Below are 22,339 nucleotides of genomic sequence, written 5' to 3'. Positions count from 1 at the left end.
GGAGAGTGTGATTTATCTGCGGTTTCTGGCAGAGAAGTAGGGACTGAAGCGAGGGAGGGGGGAAAGCTGGGAACCAAGACATGTGGTGTGTTGAGAAGAGAAGCCAGGAAGGGTTGGGGTGTCAGGACGCCTGGGTTCGTGGCAGCAGGAAGAGAAGAGTGTGAGGAATAGAGCCTGACAGCCAGGTCTGCAGAGTTCTCTACAGAAGAACGGAGTTAAGAGTGCAGAGAGCAGGGAAATAGAACTCTTGCCTTTTCTGGATATGGGAGTGGGAGAAATCGACAACCTTCCCCCAACACCAAAAAAAACCCCAGACTTCACTCACCTCTCCTGTTTAGCCCAGGTCTCCAAGGGGCTTCCAAATGCACCCGGGCCTCCTGCCTTAGGAGGGGTTCTTCCATCGCCCCCGACCTGATGATGTCCCCTCCGGGGGTCTCCACATGAGCATCTTCTTGGGCATAAAGGTAGGGCCCCCCTACTCCACCCCCATGGAGGCTGGGCTCTTCGCGCACGGGGCTTTTCTCCTCTTTGATGATCCCCCCTGGGGCGTGGTGATGGTGGTGGTGATGGAGGATCGGGGCCACGACGTCTTCGTGATGGAGCAACCCCCCGAAGGTCTGGGAGGAGGAGGAGGAAGAGGCGGCCGTAGCGGCGGCAGCAACTGCGGCGGCAGCAGCGACAGAGGAGGAGGGCTCGCCTTGCGGGTCCAGATCGCTGCCGTCGGTGACGGACACCTGGGTCCACGCATACTCGTCCTCCTGGAGATCTTGATCCGGATCGAGCTCCGGATCGCTCTCCTCTTTGATCACCACCTGGCACCAAGGAGCGGCGTTGTTGCTGCCACCGCCGGGGTTGCTGCTGCCCGTGCCGAGGATGGCGTCGAGTTCGTGGAAAAACCGACACCGTTGGCGGGCGATGCCGTCTTGCAGCTTGGCTTGCTTGTAACTCTTCTTGAGGTCCTTGCCTTTGGTGCGGCACTGATCTTCGTCGCGGAAATAGCCCTTCTCCGCCATCCGCTCCGAGATCCACTGGTAGACGTCGGCATTCCGGTGGCACCGGTTGAGCTGCGCCTGGATCCCTTCTTCCCCCCACAAGGCGAGGAAATCCAAGGTCTCCCGGTGGCTCCAAGTAGCCGCCCGGGTTCTGGGCACTTTAGGGCGATCCGCAGTCTTTGGGCCCAGGAAGGAAGGAGAAGGCGAGGACATTCCGGGATGGGAAGCGGAGGAGAGGAAACGGGGGGGCAAAGGACCAATCAAATAAAAATGGGGGAAAAAAATAAAAATAAAAGAAGAGGGGAATACCCCCACTCTGTTTTAATGAGGAGCCTAACCCCGATGCACGCCGGGATATACACCCCCCTCCCTAACCCAGAAGACAGAGCGAGGCGGAGTAGAGGGGCGGGTACCTCCGCGGTAGCACGTAACCCGAGGTGGGACTTACCACGGGCGCGCCGGCCAATGGTTGCGCAGTATGCATATGACCCTGATTTAAATCGGGACTCTGGGCCCCGCCTGTTCCAGCACAATAGACTGAACTTTCTTTACCCCTTAAGAGCAAGATCTACCGGAGAACCAAGGACTCCGAGCATTTCCTGCTCCAACATCTAGCAACTATGCTCTTTCTGTTGCTTAGTTCTTTTGCTTCAGATCCTGCATGGTACTAGGGGGTCTCTCTTGCCAGGAAAGCCAGAAATCAGAATCTCAGAGCTGGATTCTCTAAAATAGTGTATCCGGTAGTTTAAATTGCCAATAGAAGAGAGCATTTTGCACTCGTTGAGGATTGAGTTGTGTCTGTGCTGCGTGTGTAAACATGAGTGCGTTTGTGAGACAGAAGCCCTATTCAGACATTATGTTGTACAAGCATACAGGTGTCTGCACACACGTACGTACACGACTGTACGTACTGTCCTCCTAAAAGGCAAGCTGGGTACAGGACCTCTCAAATGCGAAGTAGTCAGGAGGTCTACTGCTGCAAGTATGAACCGCTTTGAGATTATTTTAATGAAAAGCGGTATATAAATTGAACAATAAATATAGGTGTGTGTGTGTCGACTATCGTGTGCGAACCGGAATAGAAGGGGGCGGGTGGCCCTCCAGATTACTCTGGTAAGAGGCTAGAAGCTTTTGTCAGTTCGGAGTTACTAGGACTCCTCCTGGGTTCTACAAAGAGGCGTGTAAAACGCACTGCAGTGAAACAAGACTGGATTGCTGACTTTTCACAACCCTTCGACCTCTCCCCTCACCCCAGAGCCTTTTACTCGTGAACAGAAGCGCAACAAGACCTTTTGGACTTGGATGCTGGTCAACAGAGAACGAGATGGAGGAAGAGCCCGATTAGCAAAAGTAGAGGAGCGAAGGTCAAGGCTGGAGCTAGATAACCAGCGAGGGCAGGGAGAGAGAAATAACCAAACATGTAGGGCAAAGGCTGAATTCTGCACCAGCTACTGGGAGAAGGCAGGAAGAAAAAGAGCCTAACTCCCCAAACGATCCCTCTTTCTCCCTTCTTGGCTTCCAGCTCCCTCTCCATTCCTCCCGCTGGAGAGACCCACTTCTCTCCTCCAAGAAATCTGTCCCCCGCTAACGCTCTCAATCCACTGGATTCCTTCCCAAGCTCTTCTCTTCTGGGGCAGAGGATCAATTTGAGGCTGTTTCCCTTACCTGGGCTGCCCCAGTCCCCTCTGGGACAGGCCCATATTCCATGGAGTTGTAGATTTCGTACACTTGAGAGGCGCTACGGCTGCTTGCAGCGGCTGAGCCAGCCATAAGCGCTTACTTGCTCCCCTGCACAGTTACAACTCGCCCGCCTCGCTCAAAACACTCAGCCCTACCCCTTAGACGGCATTTCCGGCCTCCCAGCGACCATAGAGACTAGTAGCTCCGCAGAAGGGACAGGTCGTCATCGGCGGGGGGTAAAACTGATATACAGAACAGAGGAAAGACTTACAAAGCACTAGAGTGATCATTCTTGTGTCTTCTTGGACACAACGGGTCTTCTTAGTTGCTTTTATGTGTTTTATTATTTATTTATTTATTTCGACGCTGTCTTTTCTCCCTTGCGGGGTCAAAGTAACAGCTCGCGGTAGAGAAGCAAAGTAGGAAGCAATTTCGTCTCGCTTTTATGGGAAAGCAAAGCAGCAGCGTCTTTCCCCTTAGCGCATCAAAAAGTAGACGCAAATGCAGGGAGAGTTAACTTTCTTTCTCGGGTCAAGTGAAAATCTATTTTACTATATTTTAATAGTAAGGATACTGCTATCCTGGAGAGAATCTATCTATGTGGTCGCTAAGAGTCACACCGACTTGACGGTACTTAATCAATCCATCCATCAGTGCTAGTACTAATTCACACAACGCCCAATGAAAACAGGAAGTCTATGATGGAGAAGTCGAGATCTTAACTTCCGGTTTAATTTCCGTAAACCAAAAGTTTGCGCCCTTATTGCCGCCTCCTCATTGCATAGATATGAGAATACAAGAATAGCCCATTTCATTGACCGATTAAAAGAACAACTGGGTTTTCATTAGAAGCCTTTTTTTTAAAAAAAAAGTCTCCGCCCATATAAATCAATGGGGAAAGAAAAGCCCGGATTTTAGCCCGGCCGTGATTGAACACGAGCATGTCCACGCAAAAAGAAACTGAAATTCCTGCTCTAAACTGGGTCATTTCGTGTGATTTTTAAAAATGTTTTTAAACATTTAAAAGTTGTTCTACTAATGTCAGTGCCAATGTAAATTATAATTAATTAAACTGATCAGCACCCCCCATAAGATCCAAGTAAGCACAGTGGGGAAATGACTTGCCTAGCGAGCAAGAGGTTGCTAGTTCGAATTCTCGCTGGTATCGGGCAGCAGCGATATAGGAAGGTGCTGAAAGGCATCCTCTCACATTGCGCGGGAGGAGGCAATGGTAAACTCCTTCTGTATTCTCTAACAGAAAACCACAGGGTTCTGTGGGTGCCAGGAAGTGGAACCGACTCGACGGCACAACTTTACTTTACGGCTGCAATAGCGCACTTAGAGGAAGTCCCACTGAACTCAGTAAGACCTATGTCTGATTAAGCATCCATAGGATTGCCCTGAAACTCCTCTTTTATGTCACCTTTTGCTTCTGGGTGGAAGCACAAGTACGCTGAAATTCTGAATTTCTCCACTAATTCTTATGGGCGGCTCAGGAGGAGGAAAAGAAAAAAGACTAAAGGACCCGGAAGGATAAGCCTTCCTGATAGTCTAGGTAGAAAGTCTATGAAGAGAATAGAAAAATCCCAACAGCGTGAATTTATTGCGGAAAAGGTGGGGAGAGGGAAGGATTACGGGGGTGGCATTAAGGCAGGAGTATAGAATGGAGTTTCAGTGCTTCTAACTCCTAGGAGCCCTGCCTCGCTATCTCTATTGTAGTAGTAGTAGTTGTAGTTGTAGTTGTTAAACCTGGGAATTGCTATAGCAACACTGGAAGTTTGATGCACTGAAGGAAGTAGCCCTTGGTAAGGCTAGGTATGAAATCTTGATTAACAGTGTTACGAGAAAGGAACTGTGGGAAAGGGGCGAACTTTAAAAGCATCCCTGCTAACTTGGCAAAGAGGCACCTTTTAATGTGGTGATTCTCTTTTATTTAGCGGGGGGAGAGTAACTGGCCCAATCCACCCCCAGCACAGTACTTCCAGTGACTATTGCTGGTGTCTATCTTATGTTTCTTTTTAGATTGTGAGCCCTTTGGGGACAGGGAGCCATCTTATTTATTTATTATTTCTCTGTGTAAACCGCCCTGAGCCATTTTTGGAAGGGTGGTATAGAAATTGAATAAATAATAATAATAATAATAATAATAATAATAATAATAATAATAAAAGGTCTGGGAAATAGCTGGATTGTTAACATCTCATGAGAACCTATGGGGGGGGGGGTAGTGTGCAGGACTGGGCTGGGCCCTGAGGAGTCCTGGATTCAAAACTTAACATCCACCCTTAGCCAAGAAACTCTGTGGTGGTGTTGGGCTAGTTGCTGTTTTTAGTCTAATGTCCCTCACAGGCTTGTTGTGGAAATAAAGCGGATGGGTGGGGGAGAACATAGTGAGACCATGCACACCACCCTAAGAAGAGGAAGGACAGGGTGGAAAATGTGATAATTTAAGTCTTGTATGGGATGGAGGGAGTGTGAGAACAGGGGCTGTTGCTCAGTCTTGAATGTTGGGGAGCACCTATGAGGGTGAGTAGCAAGGCAGTGGGAGAAGGTGGGTTTGGTGAGAGGGTTCTGTGCGTTGTTGATATTGGAGACTTTAACTGGAGTTGTTCTGATCACTTTTGCTATAATAGGTGCCACTGCCAAATTTTTAAGTACCTATAATTCCCACCCTCACCCCCAGTGTTATTTGAACCGGGGAAGTGGCCAGGGTGTGGGACCCCTGCCTAATGGATTCTGTGGGAAATAAATGGGAACTGGTAAATAAGAGTGAGCTTGTAACCCATCTCTGCAAAATATCCTTCTTCTGTTTGACGTCCTGGCTTTGCATATCTTCTGCCCTGTGACATGAAGGTTTCCATTTCTTCCCTCTGTGTTGGGGCTCAGTTTTTAACCCCTGATTTCATCTCACGGCCTCTGCAGGTTCCACCACTCTCACCATGGCATCTGTAACTGACAAGTCCCTTTTATCAGCTGAGCTGCAGGAGGAGGAGGAAAAAGAGGAGGAGGAGTTTCAGCATCTTTTGCTCCAGGTATGCTGTTGATGCACTCGCTCTACTTTGTTCTTCCCCTCCAAATTCCACAGTTGCCTTTGCTGAATATTGCAAACCGTTCTGGCTCAGCAGAGACCAATCATTTGGAGAATTTCATCAATGGAGAAGGGGAGCAGTCAGCTCCTAGCCACTGGCTAAAAGCAGTGATCTCTGACTGATTTTAATGGCGGGACCCACTACTCAAAAGAGTCTCCTCCATATTGTCTAAATATAGTACCAGTAATGTGTAAAATGAGAGCCAATGGGTTGCAGTGTTTAATACTATGGCCAGAGTATCATGAATATGAATATGGCGAATATTTATATACCGCTTTCCCACAAAAGTTCCCAGAGTGGTTTAACCACTGGAGGGATGCTGTGCTGGGGATGGATAGGGCCAGTTGCTCTTCCCCGGCTAAATAAAGATAATTACCACTTCAAAAAAGTGCTTCTTTATTCAGTTAAGCAGGGGGGTATATCAGGGAAGACTTGGGTTCAAATGCCTGTTCAGCCATGAAACCTTGGGCCAGCTGTATGCTCTGCTAGCCTAACCTACTTCACAGGGTTGTTGTGAGGATAACAAAGGGGGAACAAGCATACCGTGCTGAGCTTCTTGGAGGAAGGGATGGAATAAAAATGTAATACATAAATGTAAAATATTCTGCTGTGTTAGGCCTTAGTTACGTCTCTTGTCTATTTAAACAAAAACACCATGCCCTCTTTTTGTCTTTTGGACAAGTATGAAGGAGCCCAAGGTGTGTTTGCCCATGGCTAAGGAATTAGCAGTTGTTGCCAGCATTAATTCCTCTTCTTCCCATTGAGCTCTTTGTCCCAGTTACCAGTGTCTTCTCTGGCTGCAGAAGCGAGAGGCAGACATGGGGCTTCTGCAACATCTGAGTTCCAGTTGCTCGGCTTGTGCATTGGGATCTCTGATCTGACAAGATGCACCATTCCCTCTAGCACAGCACTTTGAATGGATACCCTTGTGGCATCCCTGCCGCCTCTGATTCTGGTGCCTCTGGTTTTGGTGCATTCCCCTGTACCCCCAGGTGCCTGGCATGGCAGATTTTGTGGAGCACCCACCTCCACATGGCATCAGGGGAATGGTGCATTTTTGCCAGAAGGAGACATTCTGACGCACGGGCCTACCAATTGACATAAAGCTGCCATCCTTGCACGTGGAAGTGAAAGGCTTCTGTTCTGATGACATGGCTAAGATCCTGTAAATGCATTCTGTCTTCCTCAGGCAACCCAGAAAATCCAGAGTGCAATGCCTCCTCCGGCGCAGTACAAGCCCATCCGTCCGCTCCCAGGTAAAAAGCTTCTGATGGGCTGAGAGCAAGTGGTCTGTGGGAAATCCTGGAAGGGGGGAAACTCCGAGCAGGGTGTTAGGTCTGGCTTCTGGGCAGCTGAGAATGGGTCAAAGGTAGGGCGGGAGCAAGGTGTAAAGGCTCTGTTGTCAGCAAGAGCAGAGTCCTTGGTTTGGACTAGCAAGCAGGGGAGGAGATCTGGTCTTCTGGTCATGAGCAGACCCTTTGCTAAGCAGGGTCTGCCTTGGTTTGCAGCTGGGTGGGTGACTACATGTGAGCACTGAAAGATATTCCTCTGAGGGGATGGGGCCAGAGCTCAATGAAAGGTCCCAGGCCCAATCCCTGGCAGCATCGCCAGGTAGGGCTGGGAAAGACTCCTGCCTGGAACCTTGGAGAGCTGCTGCCCGTCGATGTTGGCAGTACTGAGCTAGATGGACCAATGGTCTGAATCGATATATAAGGCAGCTTCCTATGTTGCTATGTTCCTAAGCAAGCCAGACCTGGAAGCTTTGAGAGAGATCAGGGACTCTCGTGTGACTTGCCTTCTTTGGCTTATTGCAGGGGAGTTTCTTGGCTGACAAGGCTGCTTTTCTTGTCGTTCCCACTCTGGCTGTAGCTGGGGTGGTACACAAGCTAAGGTCCCACCAGCTCACCCCAGTTGGCCTGATTTCAGCATGTTGGTGAATTTGGCTTGCCAGCTTTGGAGTCACTTCAGGTTGGGTGGAGGAGCTTTGGTAGACCACTTTCCCCTTGGCTGCACAGGGCTGCATATGGCTCTTCTGAATGGCGTGTGTTTCTCCACAGGGTTCTGCCTTAAAACCCACACAGATTCCGGTGAGAAAGTCTTCGTCAACGTCTGCCGCTCCCCCCACATCCCGCCGCCTCCCGACCTGACCAATGAAGAGATGGCGTGCCTCATTGAGTCAGAGAACGCCTCCGACTTCCAGATCCCTATGAGTCTGGGGGAGCCCCACGTAGAAGTGGACAAGAGTGAGTACTTGGCTTGTGGCGGGGTGGGGGAAATGGGCGAGTAGCTTCCTTCTCTGTTTGAAAGGGTGGCTGCTGGAAGGGCAGACGCTGCAGCTGGGGACTGTGGAATGGCTGCTTGTTTGTGCGTGCTGGAGGGCATTCATGGGAGTCCTTGCAGGGGCAGCCCTTCCGTGAGGCGAGGTGAGGTGGTCACCTCAAGTGGTGGATTTGTGGAGCGGCAAAGTATGCTGGAAAAGACTTTTGAGGCTACCATGGACAGCCAGGAAAACAAACAAATAGATCATAGAACAAATCAATCCAGGATTTTCACTCGAGGCACAAATACTCAGGCTCAAATTATCGTACTTCGGACACATTATGTGAAAACCCAGCTCCCTTGAGGAGTCCGTAATGCTGGGGAAAGTTGAAGGAAAGAGAAAAAGAATACTGCCAGCAGCAAGGTGGATGGACTCGATTACGACAGCAATGAATGCACCACGGAGAGACCTTAAAGGCCAAGTTGAAGACAGATCATCCTGGAGAGAATCTATCCATGTGGTCACTAAGAGTCGATACTGACTTGACGGCACTTAATCAATCAATCAAAAAGTGTACTCCGCTGACTCATCTGCTTCCCTCTCCTGCCATCCAAATAGTTCTTTACCGAGGGGTAAAGAACGATTATGTGTTGTAAATACTCAGCAAAGAGCTTCTCTGAAATGTTCCACCACCACTTCCTCCTCTTCCTTGTGGCAGTGGCCCTTGCTGCCACTTGGCGTGGTGTTTCCCCTTGCACATTGCTAGTCAAGAAAAGCGGGACAGAACGGAACTGTTGAAACGGCAGTAAAGTTCTGTCTCCCCGGTACTCGGCAGCCCTTTTGACATTTCCCCTTCTACCTCGTCCTGCTCCTCAAAACCAGCCCAGTGTGGGAGAGGAAAGTGTGGGAGGTGGCTACTGCTGCCATAGAGGAGGATGAGGAAGAGGTGGGCATGCATGCATTCAAGCAGGGGGGCACCATGCCTCGGACACGCAGCACCCTTGGGTCGCCATTGCGTCCTTGACACTCACGACACACAATTACTTGTGTCCTTTTTATATGGGTGCCACACTCCTCACACATGGAAATCTGCAGGCTCCAGCGGGGAAAGATCTCAATTTTTTTAAAAAATTGCTTCTGGTCATTGCTGTGTTATGATGTGCATTACTTTCTTCTTTTCATACAAGTGCCTCTCTGGTGAGGTGGTAAAGAGTAACTTTCCCCTTCATGAACAGCCATCTGAACTGGCCTTGGTTTTATATCTTGCGGGCATCAGGAGTAGCCTCACTGCATCTTTGGGATCTGCCTAACCCATTTTTCTCTCTCTAGGCGGCAATGGTTGCACTGCCTACGATGTTACCATTAGCACCAGCTTTTTCAACAAGATGGAGGTGAGTACCGATTTTGAATGAGGAGTCCTTCGGTTCCAGGGCTGACTGGGGGGCAAGGGGAGACATGGCCAGCAGGCATGTGGTGGGGGGGGGGGTGAGGCCAGCAGGCATGGCCCCACTCCCCTCATTTATGCAGGAATAGACCGGCAAACACAGAGGGCCTAACATCTCTGTTTCTCTCTCCCTGCACTAAGAGCAACCAATTCCTCAAGGAATTCTTCGTCACTGTTGCCTTGGAAGGCCTGTCAGAGAAATACAAGATGTATATCAGCCACCCAGGTATGGATAAATCAGCTGAGCAGTTGGAAGACAATTAATCTATCTCAGGCACCACTTCTGACAGGACGTTGTGCCTCCCTGGCGGAATACCCGTGAACCGAAGTGACCTCAGCCTGACGCTAGCCGCAGCGGCTACATGCTTCTGTCCCTATGGGCCTGGCCTCAGAACTAACTTGATGCCGTTTGTCTCCCCTTCAGAATGGCGGATCCTGAGGAACAGGAAGTTCATGGGCTCCATAGCGGAGCAGACCATCCGCACGAAATCCAAACCCATGATACAGGAGATGGATGCTAGGTATGCTGGGGGGTGGGGGGGGGTAGAGCCACTCAGTCCCCCTGAGTGCCCCCACCCACCCTATATTCTTAGGCCATGCCTGGATGTTTAAACCCTTGCTTGAGAACCAAACATCTTTTCCATGCATCCATGACGCTTTAGTGAGCAAAGAGATCTGAAATCTGGCCAAGTGATAAGACTTTCTTTTGCGGGCAGAGGCTTTGATGTGCCTAAATAGACATTAAATGCATCCTTGTCTACTTTGGGATTTATTTGTATCTTAAAATAGTAGCATGGAGGTCCGGCCTGGTTCAGGACTGTGGTGTGGAGATAGGGGGTGTTTAACTTTCCCCCTCTGGTCTGTTTTCCTGCTAAAACCTACACGTGCACAACTACCAAAGGTGCCATTGTAGCACCTTCAGGGGGACAATTTCTGGTAGGACGTTCTGCAGCCCTGTTCTAGAATCAAAAATTGTTCTAGAAAAAATTGTTCTTGAATCAAAATAAGCCTACAGATAGACAGCAGTGCATCTTTAGGATCATATCAAGATTGTGGCCCAGTTCTGGGGAGGAATTTAAACACTGCTGCATACACCCAACCTCGGCTTAGTGTAGGCTAAACCAATCTCAAGGGGTTTTTGTGGGTTTTTTTAAAGCATTGTTCTTCATGCATCTAAATAAGGATGCTCTCGATAGGAAGGGAGAATCCAGAATTCAGAGAGATCTGTGTGGTGGCAAACCCCATATAAGAGGGCTGTGAGGATATAGTCTTATGAAAACTCCAGAGTGTGGCTGGGATGATGGGAGTTTGGGACATAGGCAGCTGCCATATACTGAGTCCGTCCGTTGGTCCATCTAGCTCAGTATTGTTTACACAGATTGGCAGCAGCTTCTCCAAGGTTGCAGGCAGGAGTCTCTTCCAGCCCTGTCTGGAGATGCCAGGGAGGGTACTTAGACCCTTATGTGCTCTTCCCAGAGCAGCCCCATCCACTAAAGGGAATATCTTACAGGGCTCATATATATGGTTGCTCATTCATATGCAACCAGGGTGGACCCTGCTTAGCAAAGGAGACAAGTCATGCTTGCTACCACAAGACCAGCTCTCCTCCCATAGACCAGCTTCTCTCCATAACTCCAGCAACATCTGGGGACCCATTGTTGGCAACCCCTGGGACAGAGAACTTCCATCTGGTCTCAGGCAATCGGCCCAAAGTCCTGTCAGAGCTTCTGGGGGTTTGTCCAGATCAGGCCTGCTCAACTTAGGCCCCCCCAGCTGTTTTTGGACTACAGCTCCCATAAGCCCCAGCCACAGGGGCCAATAGCCAGGGATTATGGGAGTTGTAGGCCAACATCTGCAGGAGGGCCGAAGTTGAGCAGGTCTGGTCCAGATGAAACAGAGAGCCATGGGTCAGAACTTATTATTTATATAGCTCTGTCTATCCTATCTGTCTGTCTGTCTGTCTGTCTGTCTGTCTATCTATATTGTTTTACACAGAATGAATGGACAGATCTCTGCCCCAAGGGGCTTTCAATCTAGCTCAGGCTTCCCCAACCTGCGGCCTTCCAGATGTTGCTGAACTACAATTCCCATCATCCCAGCCACAATAGGTTGTAGCTGGGGATGATGGGAATGGTAGTTTGGCAACATATGGAGGGCCACAGGTTGGGGAAGCCTGATCGAGATATTGACTTAAGGGAGCAAAACAGAGGTAGGCGCGAACAGGAGAAGAATATGTCATGGTTTCAGTTTGATGTACCTGGTTACAGTAAGGAATGGGGACTTAAGGCACTGTGGCAAAGCCTTCATAGAAAAGGTGGTTGTTAAGTTAGGATTTGAAGGATGAAAGAGAGAGGGCATCACACAGGTGTTCTGGGAGGCACTGCAGGCAGAAGGGGCAGCAAGGCAGAAAGGGCTGAGGAAGTGAGCGGGGGCTGGGGGGCTGTGGCTGCTGCAGGGGAGTGTAACCTGGTTGGTCAATACTGTATGTGTTTTAACCAAATCAGTTTTACAAGAGCTCATGTGTATTTTCTGCAGCCAAATCAAGGAGACAACTGGTAATCTTCTGCAGCCATCTGTTTCACAAAGGTACAGTGGCGCAGGGACGGGGGAGATCATATAGTGGGATGGAGGGGGGATCACGATAATGGGGAATGGAGCCCGGGTTGTATGTTTAAACAGAAAAAATGGGCATGGAATCTAAAATGAGTCCTCCCTTCAAGACAGGGGTGGGCAATCATGGCCCTCCAGCTGTTGTTGAATTACAACTCGCATGCTAACTGAGCAATGAGGCACCTTTTTAAAAGCGGAGATTCTCTTTATTGAGCAGGGGGAGAGCAACTGGCCCTATCCATCCCCAACACAGCATCCCTCCAGTGGCTGTTGCTGGTGTCTACCTTGTGTTTCTTTTCAGATTCTGAGCCCTTTGGGGACAGGAGACCATCTTATTTATGTTAAAAAAAAATTATTTTTCCTGTGATCCCTTTGGGGACAGGGAGCCATTTTACTTATTTAATTATTTATATCTCTGTAAACCATTTGGGGGACTTTTGTTGAAAAGCGGTGTACAGGAGAACCTCAGTATTTCTGAGGGTTCTATTCTCAGCAATGACCACGGACATGGAAATCACAAATACTGGGTCATTGGAGCAGTGGGATCGCAAGGGTTAGGTTCCCAGAGGCCCAGAAATTAGCCAGAAATGTGTAGGGGGTGGAGGTTTAAAAGGGCAAAATAAAGTGCCCTACCATGCTCTGTGAGCCTCCAGCGATCCAGCATTTCTCCCCAGAAGTCAGAAATAGTCCATTTTTCAGCTTTCCCCACAATTTTTCGTGGAGTTTTCTGAATAAACAAGCCACCAACTGTCTCTGTTTCACAAAATGGCGGCCAGAAATGATGCCTGCAGTTATTTCCAGCTGCCTCTGACTGTGGATATGAGGAATTAGCCCCTTGTGTGGCATGACCCCCCCCCCCCACCTGCGCATATCCTGAGGCTGGGTGTCAGTCACCTGACCCCAGATACGCGAAACCACGGGTGTTGAGTCCACAAATACGGAGCTTCCCGAAGTTGTGGGTGGGAGTACATGGTGGCTGGGAATGATGGGAGTTCTAGTTCAGCACCTGCTGGGAGGCCAAATTTGCCTGCCCTGGCCTAAGAGAAGGCTGGGTGCTCTGTAGGCCCAGCAAAATATATTTTGGTGTATGAACTTCATGACAAGCCTAGTCTAGGCCTAGCAGGCATCTAACACTAGGGATGTGCATGGAACTGGTTCAGAGGCCCTTTATGGGCCTACGAACCGTTTCGAAGAACTGGAGGTTCCGCCGGTTCAAAGGCAGCGGGGGTCTATCTTTAAGAGTGGGGGAGGGTGCACTTACCCCCCTGCCGCTTTTCCCTCACCGGCATCCATGTTTTACAAAGCCCATCGGGGTGGCAGCGTACATCCCTGCTGTCCCGTTGCCCCCGTCTTCCGGATATGACCGGAAGTGGCCAACGTTGGCTAAAGAAACTGTGTGATGCAGCGGATAGTGCTGGACCTAGACGGGGATTGGCTGGAATATGAGTGCCCACTCACCACACAGTTCATTGGGTGACCTAGGGCACGTTGCCATCCTTCAGCCTAACCTACCTCAAAGGATTGTTGTGGTGATAAACTGGGAGATGCATAGCTCTGAGCTCAGAAAAGGAAGAATTCGTTTGTTTGTTTGTTTGTTTGTTTGTTTGTTTAACTTGTATACCGCCCAAACTTTAGTCTCTGGGCAGTTAACAGTGACACAAAAACAATTAAAACAAATATAAAAGGTTAAAACAGTTTAACAGCAGCATAAAATTAAAACTTACAAATTTAAAAAGCTGAAAAAGCTTGTGTGAAGAGATGGGACTTCAAATGTTTTTTAAAAATAGTTAGAGATGGGGAGGATCGTATCTTAGTACGGAGCGCATTCCACAATCTCGGGGCAGCAATCGAGAAGGCCCGTCTCCGTGTGGCCACCAGACGAGTTGGTGGTAACTGGAGACGGACCTCCTCAAGTGACCTCAATGGGCGGTGGGGCTCATAATGAAGAAGATGCTCTCTTAGATACCCAGGGCCTAAGCCGTTTAGGGCTTTATAAGTTATAACTAGCACTTTGTATTTTGCCTGGAAACCTATTGGCAGCCAGCGTAGCTTCATCAACAGGGGAGTAATGTGGTCTCTCCGAGACCACAAGAATGAGGTAAAAATGTATAGTGTACAAGACTGACAGAAGCAAACGCTTCTTCATACAGTCCATAATTATTCTATGGAATTTGCTGCCACAAGATGTGATGGTTGCCACTAGCTTTGATTGCTTTGAAAGAGAATTCATGGAAGGCATGCTGGTCTATCCATTGGTCATTATGGCTATGTGGAACCTCCATGGTCAGAGGCAGTATACCCTGGGGATATCAGTTGTTGGCGGGCAACAGCAGGAGAGGGTTATTTGCCTTCATGCCCTGCTGACTTCCCAGAGGTATCTGGTTGGCCACTGTAGGAAGCAGGAGGCTGGACTTGATGGACCTCTGGTCAGATCCAGCAGGCTTCTTTTTATCTACACATGGTTATCCAAGCCATCCCCTTGAGGGTAGGCCAAGCTATAGTTCTAGTAAAATAAATAGTCTGCATATGCTGTTTCAGGGGTTGTGGCTGAGGATTGTGGGAGTTGTAGTCCAACAGCATCTGGAGACCCAAGGTTGGAAACCCCTGTGCTAACTGAATAATATTATGAACCAGAGGCCCACAGCCGTATCTCTTACAGGGCCCTTAATCTTGCACAAGTTGTCCACCCCCATTTTTCTGGGTAAGCAAAACTGATCCCACAGAGGGTGCACATTTTACTGGAGCGTGCTACACTCGGCCATCACCACCACTGAGCCCCCTTCTCTCCCAGTTACAAATCTAGTCTTGTTTACTCCTCAGCTCTGCCACAGTTCCTGACTTCACACTGGTCGCCGAGCCGTCAAGCAGTCACCCTGACCGTCTTGTAGCAAACATCTGCCTCCCGAAAATGGTAACTCAGCCTGTAGTTCATCAGGGGGCATCCTGGGTGCTCCAGTCCCAGTAGGGGGCGCTGTAACCGTTGCGTTTCCCCCTGTCCTTGCAGAACTCTGTGAGATCTCTGGAACTGGACCTCGGAGAGGATCGAATTGTGTTGCAGGGACACCCCAGGCTGTACCACTTGGACATCTTCATACCCTACAGCATTGTCCCCGAGGAAAGTAAGGCCCAGTTCCATAAAGGAACGAAGGTGAGTGACCAGGATGTGTAAGTGAAGTGAGTGGCTACTAGGGAGAGGGCCTCTTCAGTGGGGGTACAGGAGGACCTTATTAGTCTCGGGTCCAGCACCTGCAGATTCGTGTATCTGTGGTTGGGTAATGGACACTTGACCTGGGGGTGAAATGGGGGGTGAATACATGGGGGTGAAATGGGGGGCGGGGGGGTTAAACCCATGTAGGCAGGTTGGGGGGTGGCCATAAATGACCTTGGAAGTCATTTCCAGCTGCCATTTTGTGTTTATTATTATTAAACACAAAATATGTAATAATAAATTATTATTTATTTATTTATCCATTCATTCATTCGATCTCTATACTGCCCTTCCAAAATTGGCTCAGGGTGGTTTATACAGAGAAACAGATAAATAAGATGGAACCCTGTCCCCAAAGGGCTCACAATCTAAAAGAAACATAAGATAGACACCAGCAACAGTCACTGGAGGCGTACTGTGCTGAGGGTGGAAAGGGCCAGTTACTCTCCCCCTGCTAAATAAAGAGTATCACCACGTTAAAAGGTGCCTCATTGCCAAGTTAGCAAATTTACTTATTAAAAATTTGGGGGAGCATGATTTTGGGCACTGTTTTTGCTCATGGGTGACTCTGGAGCATGGTGGGGCACTTTATTTGGCCCATTTACTGGTTTGGGGGGTGATTTTGGGCAGCCTGAGAACCTGCCCCGCCCGCCCCCCCCGATTCCCATAGCCCTAATGCACCATTATCTGCGGACTCACTATCTGCAGCCCTTCCCCACCCCACCCCACCCTGGAATGGAACCCCTGTGAATAACAGGCTTCTCCTGGGCTCTGTTTCTGGAATAGCCTCCCCAGTAAGGCTCACTGGGTACCATCACTTTGTTCTTTTAGATGCCAAGTGAAGGCCCTTCTGTTCACCCAGGCCTTTTAAAAAAAATGTTTTAAATGCTTTTGTATTTTATCGTAGCTTTCTTTTGTTCTAATATGCTTTTAATTGTAAGTTTGTTTTACTTTGTGAGTTTGTTTGTTTTTATTCGATTTCTATACTGCTCTTCCAAAAATGGCTCAGGGCGGTTTACGCAGAGAAATAATAAATAAATAAGATGGATCCCTGTCCCCAAAGGGGCTCACAATCTAAAAGTTCCCCTGCAAACAAGGGGATGTGTTGATGGCCATTGGCTTGGATGGCTTAAAGCAGGGCTTAGACACAGTCATGGAGGACAGGCCTATCTGTGACTACTAATCCTGATGGCTTTAGGGCTACTTTCATGCTCAGAGGCAGGATGTCTCCAAGTACTGGTTGCCGGGGAGCAGCAGCAGGAGAGGGGGCATGCCTTCATCTGGTTGTGTGGCTTCCCAAGGCATTTGGTGGGTCACTGTGTGAAACAGGGTGTGGGACTTGATAGGCATGATACAGCAAAGCTGTTCCTGTGTACATGTTACGGGGCAGCTAGCAAAGTTGTTATCTTTGAGATAATCCCTCCCTTTTTCTAAAGCACGCCTGCTGCCATTTTCCAGCCAGGATACCTTAGATCTGCTCAGGGCTTTCTGCAGTGGCTTTCTCTTCCTTTCCAAACATGTATTTTCAAAATAGCTCCATTTTCTAGTAAGCTGTTAGCCGCAGCCTTTGAGGTTTCATTCTAAGTGCATGGAGTTGACAGAACCACACTAAAGTGCATCCAAATACACTGTGATACTTTTTTTTTTTAAGAAAAAAGTCCCAAAGTGGAGCTGTTCCTCTTTTTTTTTTAAACTCTGCTGTGAGAGTCACATGGATTGAGGGGGCAACTCCTCTAGGGAAGACAGAGGTGTGTGTGTGCGCATGCGCGCGCACACACACGTAATGGGAACTAGAACACCGGGGGGGGGGCACGTGTCTAGAGATGAGGTGGGTTCCCTTGAGCACCCACAAAGTTTCCTTTTGGGATGACATGCAAGTTTAGGGATTCTTCTGCATGCTGAGGCCTCACTTGGAGGTTCTCAAACTGGCCAAAGGGATGATGGGAGTTGTAGTCCAGCTCAAAACCCGAGTTTGAAAAGAATCTTTTCCTCAGGATCTTCTTCCTCAAGTAGACAAACTCTTTGGGAGATCTTTTTCCTTCTGATTGGCATGTGGTTCGGTTCCCTTGCTTGAGTCACCTGGAACCATAATCTCCTCAAGAACACTGTACTAATTTTCTCTTTCTTTCTGCCCTGTTGTAGTCTGGACTGTCTCCGTTTTCTGGCAACAAGAGGGGGAAGCTGATAAATAGAAGTTCTTTGATTCTGAAACTTCCCAGTGCTGTGATGCTATGGCTTTGCTTCTTTCTTTGGAGCATTCAGATGGCAATACAGCTTGTCATTCAATCTGACTGCACTGTAGGATTCTGGGTAGTGACCACTAGGTGGCCTGGGCAGTCAGTGTGGCTATGACAGTGGATTGCCTGTAAACATGAAATGGGCCCAACTGGGGATTCTGAACCTGTGAATGATGTGCACCAGATAACTGGAAATCCCAACTTTTCATGTAAAAGACCTGAAACAATTATCTCTCTAAATTTTGAAACGTTTTGAATACTTTGAATCAAATTGTACAACGACTTGCTGTTTTTTGTAACTTATTCCAGTCTCAGAACTTTGGTTCTCATTGCTGTTTGAGAGTTTGCAGATTTTTTTAAAAAAATCTGCCCTTGCTTCAAGGAGTTCAAGACATAATACATCAGTCACCTTTTCTCACCCATTTTTATCCTCACAACATCACTGTGAGGTAGGTCAGACTGAGAGAGAGTGTCTAGCCCAAAGTCTCTCAATGAGCTTCACAGCTGAGTAGCAAATTAGATGTGACATTTCGTTCCAGGATTAGAAATCCTGATGTCTTTTTCAAAAAAGAAGAAGCCTGTGTGGAATTCCTCAGAGTTAAGCAATTACAAGCCTGTCCCCAACTTTCCGTGGTTGGACAAGGTAATTGAGAGGGTGGTGGCTTCCCAACTCCAGGCAGCCTTGGATCAAACTAATTATCTAGACCCATTTCAGACTGGCTTTTGGGCGGGCTATGGGGTGGAGACTGCCTTGGTTGGCCTGATGGATGATCTCCAGTTGGCAATGGACAGAGGAAGTGTGACTGTTGGTCCTTTTGGACCTCTCAGCAGTTTTCGATACTATCGACCATAGTATCCTTCTGAAGTGTCTGAGGGGGTTGGGGGGTGGGAGGCACTGCTTTGCAGTGGTTCCACTCCTATCTGTCGGACAGATTCCAGTTGGTGTCCCTCGGGGACTGTCTTCTTCAAAATCTGAACTTCGGTATGGTGTCCCTCAGGGCTCCATATTATCTCTGATGTTGTTTAACATCTACATGAAACCGCTGGGATTGATTATCAGTAGATTTGATGCAGGGTGTTATCGTATGCTGATGACACCCAAATCTTTTCCTCCATGTCAGCATCATCAGGAGAAGGCATAATCTCCCTAAATAGCTGCCAGGAGGCGGTGATAGGCTGGATGAGAGATAACTGAGACTGAATCCAGATAGCACTTAGCAATAGCAATAGCACTTACATTTATATACCGCTCTATAGCCGGAGCTCTCTAAGCGGTTTACAATGATTTAGCATATTGCCCCAACATTCTGGGTACTCATTTTACCGACCTCGGAAGGATGGAAGGCTGAGTCAACCTTGAGCCCCTGGTCAGGATCGAACTTGTAACCTTCTGGTTACAAGGCGGCAGTTTTTACCACTGCGCCACCAGATAAAACAGAGGTACTTATTGTGCGGGATCAGAACTCAGGAGATGGTTTAGATCTGCCTGTTCTGGATGGGGTCACACTTCCCCAGAAGGAACAGGTATGCAGTCTGGGGGTGCTTCTGGACACAAACCTCTCCCTAGTGTCCCAGGTTGAGGCAGTGGCCAGAAGTCCCTTCTATCAACTTTGGTTGATATGCCAGCTGCGTCCGTTTCGTGAGATAAATGACCTCAGAACAGTAGTACATTTGCCGGTAACCTCTAGACTTGACTACAGCAATGCGCTCTATGTGAGGCTGCATTTGTACGTAGTCTGAAAACTGCAGTTGGTCCAGAATGTGGCAGCCAGGTTGGTCTCTAGGTCATCTCGGAGAGACCATATCACTCCGCTCTTAAAAGATCTACCCTGGCTGCTGCTAAGTTTCCAGGCAAAATATAAGGTCTTGGTTATAACCTATAAAGCCCTAAACAGCTTAGACCCTGGGTATTTAAAAGAACGTCATCTTCACTATGAGCCACACTGCCCATTGAGATCATCAGGAGAGGTTCATCTGCAGTTGCCACCGGTTCTTCTGGTGGCTACTTGGGGACGGGCCTTTTCTGTTGCTGCCCCGAAGCTTTGGAATGTGCTCCTTGCTGAAATAAGAGCCTCCCCACCTCTTACAACTTTTATAAAGGCAATCAAGACACATTTGTTCACCCAGGCTTTTAATTAAATACTGTTTTAATAGTTTGATGCTTTTTAATAGTTTTAATGTTTTAAGTTTTAAATTGTTGTAATGTGTTAACCTTTTTACTTGTTTTTTATATTTTGTTGTACAGACTTGCAGACTTGCATTTTGGGCTGTATACAAATATGTTAAATAAAACCAATAATAATAAAGTAAAAGCAGTCATGTGGAGCTTCCGTTTAAATCAGGATTGTTGGAAGGCAGAGTTCCACCCTTGAGCTCTTTCTCATTTCTTGATTTAAACGCCACTTCCCCAACCTGTAAGTTTCCTACCTCTGTGAATAATAGCAGCTTAGAAAGGGAATTTTGGATCTAAGCCATGGCACAGAGGAAAAGCTTTAAACCAACCCCTTGGATCACAATCCATATTATTCCCCCACTACAACTACTTTTTGAAAAATAATTGAGCTCTTGCATCATATCTAATTTCGCCTTGATTGGAAATTTGAACCCAGATGGTCCTAGTCTGCCACTTGATGTGCATGAATCGTTTCGGTGGGGTGGGGAGCAGTACTTTTAAGAATGAGTAAAGCTGGTCCTTACCTGCTCCTCTGCCGACCCACCCCATTTCCTGCCGCGGCACTGCGCCACTCAGAAGTCCCCGTGTGGTTGCGTCCATGTGCATCCTGCTGCTGCCTGCAGACTGTTGGGTGCAGTGCTGCAGCTACATATGGACTTCTGAGCGGCGCACCAGGAAATGCAGTGGGGCGGCAGAGGAGCAGCTAAGGACCAGCTTTACTTGTGCTTAAAAAGGTACTGCTCCTCACCCTGCTGAAACGATTTGGCGGGCCACACTGAAGCGATTTGACGCATCTCTCCTGGACATGCTGAATTGATTTGTGCACATCCCCAAACCACCGTTGCACACTGGCTCTCCCAAAGTCTCCTGATCACAACCAAGAACGTTTGTGCTCAAAAAATTCTGCACCTGGACATTTGAAATCCTGCAGCCAGTTCTGCAAAATGGCATCTTGGATCGCCAAATGTGAGCAAGCTTCTCTCTTGGTCTTGCATGGTCCAACTTGATCAGCTTCTGGAACATTTGCAATAAAATCCCTGCCCACTCAATGGCAGCAGGGGGTCTTCCAGCCTCCGGCAACTCTGTTCCTTTCTTTCCATCTGCAGATCCTAACTGTGTGGATGCCCACTCAACGCCCCTTGCTGCTGCCATGAGTGCGAAGGCAAAAATCGGGAAGCACAATAGCTTCATCGGCTGGGGCACTGCTGCGAACTGCATACAAATATCTTGTCCTGTGGACGTTGCAGCGGGATGAAGAATGGAGATTGGGACCCTGGAATGTCTGAAGAATTTCTACACGGTTCTAGACTGGTGGGGGGAGAACTGAATGATCAAGAGCAGCTGTTTCTCTAGCACACAGGCTCTGTACCCACATGCAGAGAGCAAAATATATTGGATGGGATCCAAAACGTATCTCCTCTCTTCCAACGATTTTTGTTTTCTGCACACAACAGCTGTCATACTTTCCCTGTTCTCTTCCCCCCGCCCTCTTTCTTTTTCTCAGTCCATAATTCCAGTTCTCTCATCTCCATTGGCTCCTCCAATCAGTTTAACCCATTCTCTATTTGATTGTGGTCCTACCATGGCTCTGTGTCTCCCATCTCATGAGTCAAACAGAGGCCCTGTGCTGAGCTAATGTTCTGGGACCCCACACTGCAGATTACAGAATGAGACAAGGATGTGATTGTGGAAGCCTTTTGCTGGCAGGGTGGGCAGTACCATTACAGGGCTGCAGGTGGGTGCAACAGGTGCCTTTTTGTAATGCTCCTTTGTGTTAAAAACTCCCTGCAGGTAGAAAACTACCATAGCAGGGAGTGAGCTAGCTCAAGGTACTAGGAGTGCTTTTTTAAAAAAAATTACTTGCAGAGAGCTTTTTAAAAAACGGCACACACACACACACCCATGTGCAATTTGACATGGTAGATGCTTCCATGGATTCTCTTGCCACCTCTTCCTCTCTCCCCTGGTTGCCCCCTCAGAAGCACGAAGCGACAATTGTCATTCCTAGTGGTCCTGACATAAGATGTAGCCATTTCTGAACCTTTTGATACTGAGCCAGGCTACCAATAAAGCTAACTTTTCTCACAACTGGGAATATGATTTCTCTTCCCCTTCTGTTGAGCTGTGAGGACCTTTGACCAAATTCACTGCAGGCAGAGAGATAGGCCTTGCTCACACACCAAGAGGCACACTCACTCACACTCTCTGAGGAGTCTGGCTCAAGACCCTCTTCTATAGCAGCCAAGCACTTAATCCACCCCTCTGCCTCAGTGTTGTGTCTGCTCTCTCTTAGAGCCTGAGGTGGCATCATTGCCACTGTCTCTGTCTCTCTCTCATATCCCTTCTCTCTTCTGCTGTAGGCTGGCCCCCTTCAGGGGCGATGCCAAGGAAATCTTCTCCCTCTCCCTGTGAATGGGCTGCCCCTATATCTGGTATTTGCCAGACTAATCCTGGCACGCTGTCTTCAAACTCTTATTTATTATTTATTCAATTTCTGTACCGCCCTTCCAAAAATGGCTCAGGGCGGTTTACACAGATGGCTCCCTGTCCTCAAAGGGCTCACAAGTGTTCACAGTAGCTGGGAACACTTCAGTAGTGGGAGCTTCTCCTTTCAGATCCCCCTGTTGAAGTCTATATATTTCCCAG

At 48.4% G+C, this 22,339-nt stretch overlaps 2 protein-coding genes across 5 annotated transcripts in view; one reads left to right on the top strand and one right to left on the bottom strand.

Annotated features, from left to right (window-relative positions):
* ALDH16A1 (aldehyde dehydrogenase 16 family member A1) overlaps nucleotides 1-2,876 on the bottom strand; it is a 66,594-nt gene extending 63,718 nt beyond the window's left edge. The window contains exons 1-2 of the mRNA XM_053262554.1: nucleotides 2,658-2,876; nucleotides 326-1,169 (exon numbers count right to left, since the gene is read on the bottom strand). Coding sequence (XP_053118529.1) covers nucleotides 326-1,169; nucleotides 2,658-2,762 — 949 coding nt within the window. The 5' untranslated portion in view covers nucleotides 2,763-2,876. The remainder of the gene's footprint in view (nucleotides 1-325; nucleotides 1,170-2,657) is intronic.
* A 1,048-nt stretch (nucleotides 2,877-3,924) lies between these two features.
* Nucleotides 3,925-21,106, top strand: PIH1D1 (PIH1 domain containing 1). 4 transcript variants are annotated; one of them, XM_053262559.1, is made up of 11 exons: nucleotides 3,925-4,034; nucleotides 5,595-5,704; nucleotides 6,951-7,017; nucleotides 7,819-8,004; nucleotides 9,351-9,412; nucleotides 9,607-9,691; nucleotides 9,890-9,986; nucleotides 12,001-12,051; nucleotides 14,896-14,986; nucleotides 15,080-15,223; nucleotides 20,800-21,106. In XM_053262559.1, the coding sequence occupies exons 2-11, from the start codon at nucleotides 5,612-5,614 to the stop codon at nucleotides 20,845-20,847; spliced, it is 924 nt and encodes a 307-aa protein (XP_053118534.1). In that variant the 5' UTR covers nucleotides 3,925-4,034; nucleotides 5,595-5,611; the 3' UTR covers nucleotides 20,848-21,106. The 4 variants fall into 4 exon arrangements, with proteins under 4 accessions (XP_053118534.1, XP_053118532.1, XP_053118531.1 ...); XM_053262557.1 differs by lacking the exon at nucleotides 3,925-4,034 and adding an exon at nucleotides 4,149-4,286; XM_053262556.1 differs by lacking the exon at nucleotides 3,925-4,034 and adding an exon at nucleotides 4,248-4,477.
* Nucleotides 21,107-22,339: the final 1,233 nt, after the last annotated feature.

Source organism: Hemicordylus capensis, chromosome 6, assembly GCF_027244095.1.
Source record: "Hemicordylus capensis ecotype Gifberg chromosome 6, rHemCap1.1.pri, whole genome shotgun sequence".
NCBI classification, from domain to species: Eukaryota; Metazoa; Chordata; class Lepidosauria; order Squamata; family Cordylidae; genus Hemicordylus; species Hemicordylus capensis.
This window is presented reverse-complemented; position numbering and strand designations above follow the sequence as displayed.